Raw genomic sequence first — 2331 nt, forward strand, 5'->3', positions numbered from 1 at the left:
ACAGTCAATAACATCAGAAGGACTTCATAACAAACCACAATGTTCCTCATACACCGCATCCCGAAACATGTTTTACAGAGAAGAAATTATATTGCAAGGGTGCTAATTTATATTTCTTCCAACCATTGAACAATTAAAGTTTAGAAGATTTATCTTCTAACACCGTCTTTCAAATGGAATCGCTCACAGGCTCATTCCATCGAACAGGTCTTGATCAAACACGAACACAGACAAACTCCTTGTCATGGCAAAAAATCAGACACAAGAGCACCTACCTTTGTGCGGGCTCAACTCCAAAGACACCGTCCCTCCGTATCACAAACTCGCAGGTCCGCTCCGGCAGGTGCGGCGCAAAGGCAACCTTCATGTGCCTCCTGGTGCTCCCACCGTCGGTACCCACCTCCCGCGTGAGGAACAACCGAGTGTTGACGCAGTTGGCCCAGGAAAGCCCCAGCGCGGGGCTCACCTGCCGCCCAGACGACCAGGCCATGGTGTTGCCCGTGTTCCCCTCGACCACGTCGACCACCTGGTTGGTCACCACGACCACGCACTTGTGCCTGTACGCCAGCTCCTTGAGTTTTGCGGATATCTTGAAGAACAGCCCCGACCGGCGCTTGAGGTCGGCGGGCGAGGCGTCGAAATCGGCGCGGAAGAGCGAGGCGATGGAGTCGAGGAGGATGACGCGGGTAGGGAGGCGGTGCGGGGAGTGAGTAGGGTGTGAGAGGTGGTGCTGGGCGCGGGAAAGGAGGGAGAGGAGGTCGGAGGGAGAGTGTACTGCGGCGACAAAGACGTGGTCGAGGAGGTCGGGGTGCGATTTGGGGGCAAGGAGGCGGAGGCGGCGGAGGGGAAATGGGAGGTCGGAGCATAGGAAGAGGGAGGAGGAGGAGAGAGGCGAGAGGGGAGCGAGGAGGGCGAGCTGGAGACAAATCTGGGTCTTCCCGGAGGCGGATTCGCCGGCAATCTCGGTGACCGACGCGGCGGGGAGGCCACCGGAGAGGAGGCGGTCGAGGAGGGGGCAGCCGAGGGAGAGCTTGGCAGCACGGGAGGAAGCGAGGAGGAGAAGGGGGTTCTCCGGGCGAGGTTCGTGTTGGTTGTAGGAGGAGGAGGAGGTGGTGGCAACCAGGGGCTTGGCCGCCGGAGGCCGCATCGCCGGCAAAGTCGCCGCCCAGGAATTGGGGATTTGGAAACCTGGGTTCGAATTGGTGCGCGTGGTGTTCCAACACCGTGAATTGGCGCGCCCAGGAATTACACGCTGGGCTTGGCCCATTAGCCGGAAATTTATCATGTGGCCGTCTGTGTCTAAGGGTTTGTTTGGGCTGGGATGGATTTTCTACTCCTTTTGATCCTTAGAAGTACAAGCCTAAACTCGAGTACAGTTATGTAGACACTTGGAGTATAACCATACTAATATTGGAAGTACAATTTTTTAAAATCTATCAATATAAAATCTAGCTTTAAAAATTGTGATGGGAGGATCTCAAAAAAACAGTCCATAATTTAAACATACAGTTCTAAAGATATTTTATTTTAGAAAAACGAGTCTAAAAATAAAGAGAAAAGCTGAGATTCGCCCACCATCCACTATCCTTCTCTATCCTCCCTCATCTTTCACCTTCCTTCTTCGTGACATGTGGCGAGCAGGGAGACCACTTCCGTGAAATTTTCTAGCACCACGTCACGCCATTTGTCACGTTTGGAGAGAATTTCCTTCCCTTCGTGAAAGTCGATCTTTTTCTAGAGATTTCGTAAAACTAGGCATTATCGCGGAAATTTACTTTAGACCTCGGGTCATGGAGCAATTTATTTTTCAAAATTTGAAAACATAATTTGAAGTTTTAAAATATTCTAAAAAAATGTTAGACATAGATAATGATGTACTCTAGCAACACACAAAATCTCAACTCAATTTTTTTTATATCCGAGCTTAAAAAAATAAAAAATAATAGATTTGGGAACTTGAAAATTTGAATTGTTCACTACTTTGGATATCAGACTTTGCCATTTTTCTATAGCCCAAAATTCGTGGTGAGATTTTTTTGTTGTTGGTAGATTACATTATTTCTACATCTATAATTTTTTAAAAATGAATACGATAGGGGAAGCCCTACAATATTTTTATTTTTGAAATAATAAGAACCTAAATCTGCGTCTCTGGGGACTTGAGCCTGGGTGGCTGGGTTGCACATCCGATTCCCTAACCAAGTGAGCTAGGTTCACTTCTTTTTAAAACTTTATTTTACAAAACAACTTTTAAAAACTTTAAATCTCCTTTTTCGAACCGTTCAAACAAGAGGTTCACGTAACTCGTGACTGAAAGGACACGGATGTCGC

At 48.0% G+C, this 2331-nt stretch overlaps 1 protein-coding gene across 1 annotated transcript; it reads right to left on the bottom strand.

The window, feature by feature from the left end:
• Nucleotides 1-271: 271 nt before the first annotated feature.
• LOC124688438 (DNA repair protein XRCC3 homolog) lies at nucleotides 272-1147 on the bottom strand. The gene has a single exon (XM_047222120.1). It carries the CDS (start codon nucleotides 1145-1147, stop codon nucleotides 272-274), a length of 876 nt encoding a protein of 291 aa, XP_047078076.1.
• Between the last annotated feature and the right edge of the window lie 1184 nt (nucleotides 1148-2331).

Source organism: Lolium rigidum, chromosome 2 (genome assembly GCF_022539505.1).
Source record: "Lolium rigidum isolate FL_2022 chromosome 2, APGP_CSIRO_Lrig_0.1, whole genome shotgun sequence".
NCBI lineage: Eukaryota > Viridiplantae > Streptophyta > Magnoliopsida > Poales > Poaceae > Lolium > Lolium rigidum.

Bases quoted from the DNA above. Each gene is read 5' to 3' on its own strand.
- LOC124688438 (XM_047222120.1), bottom strand. From the start codon at position 1,147: ATGCGGCCTCCGGCGGCCAAGCCCCTGGTTGCCACCACCTCCTCCTCC.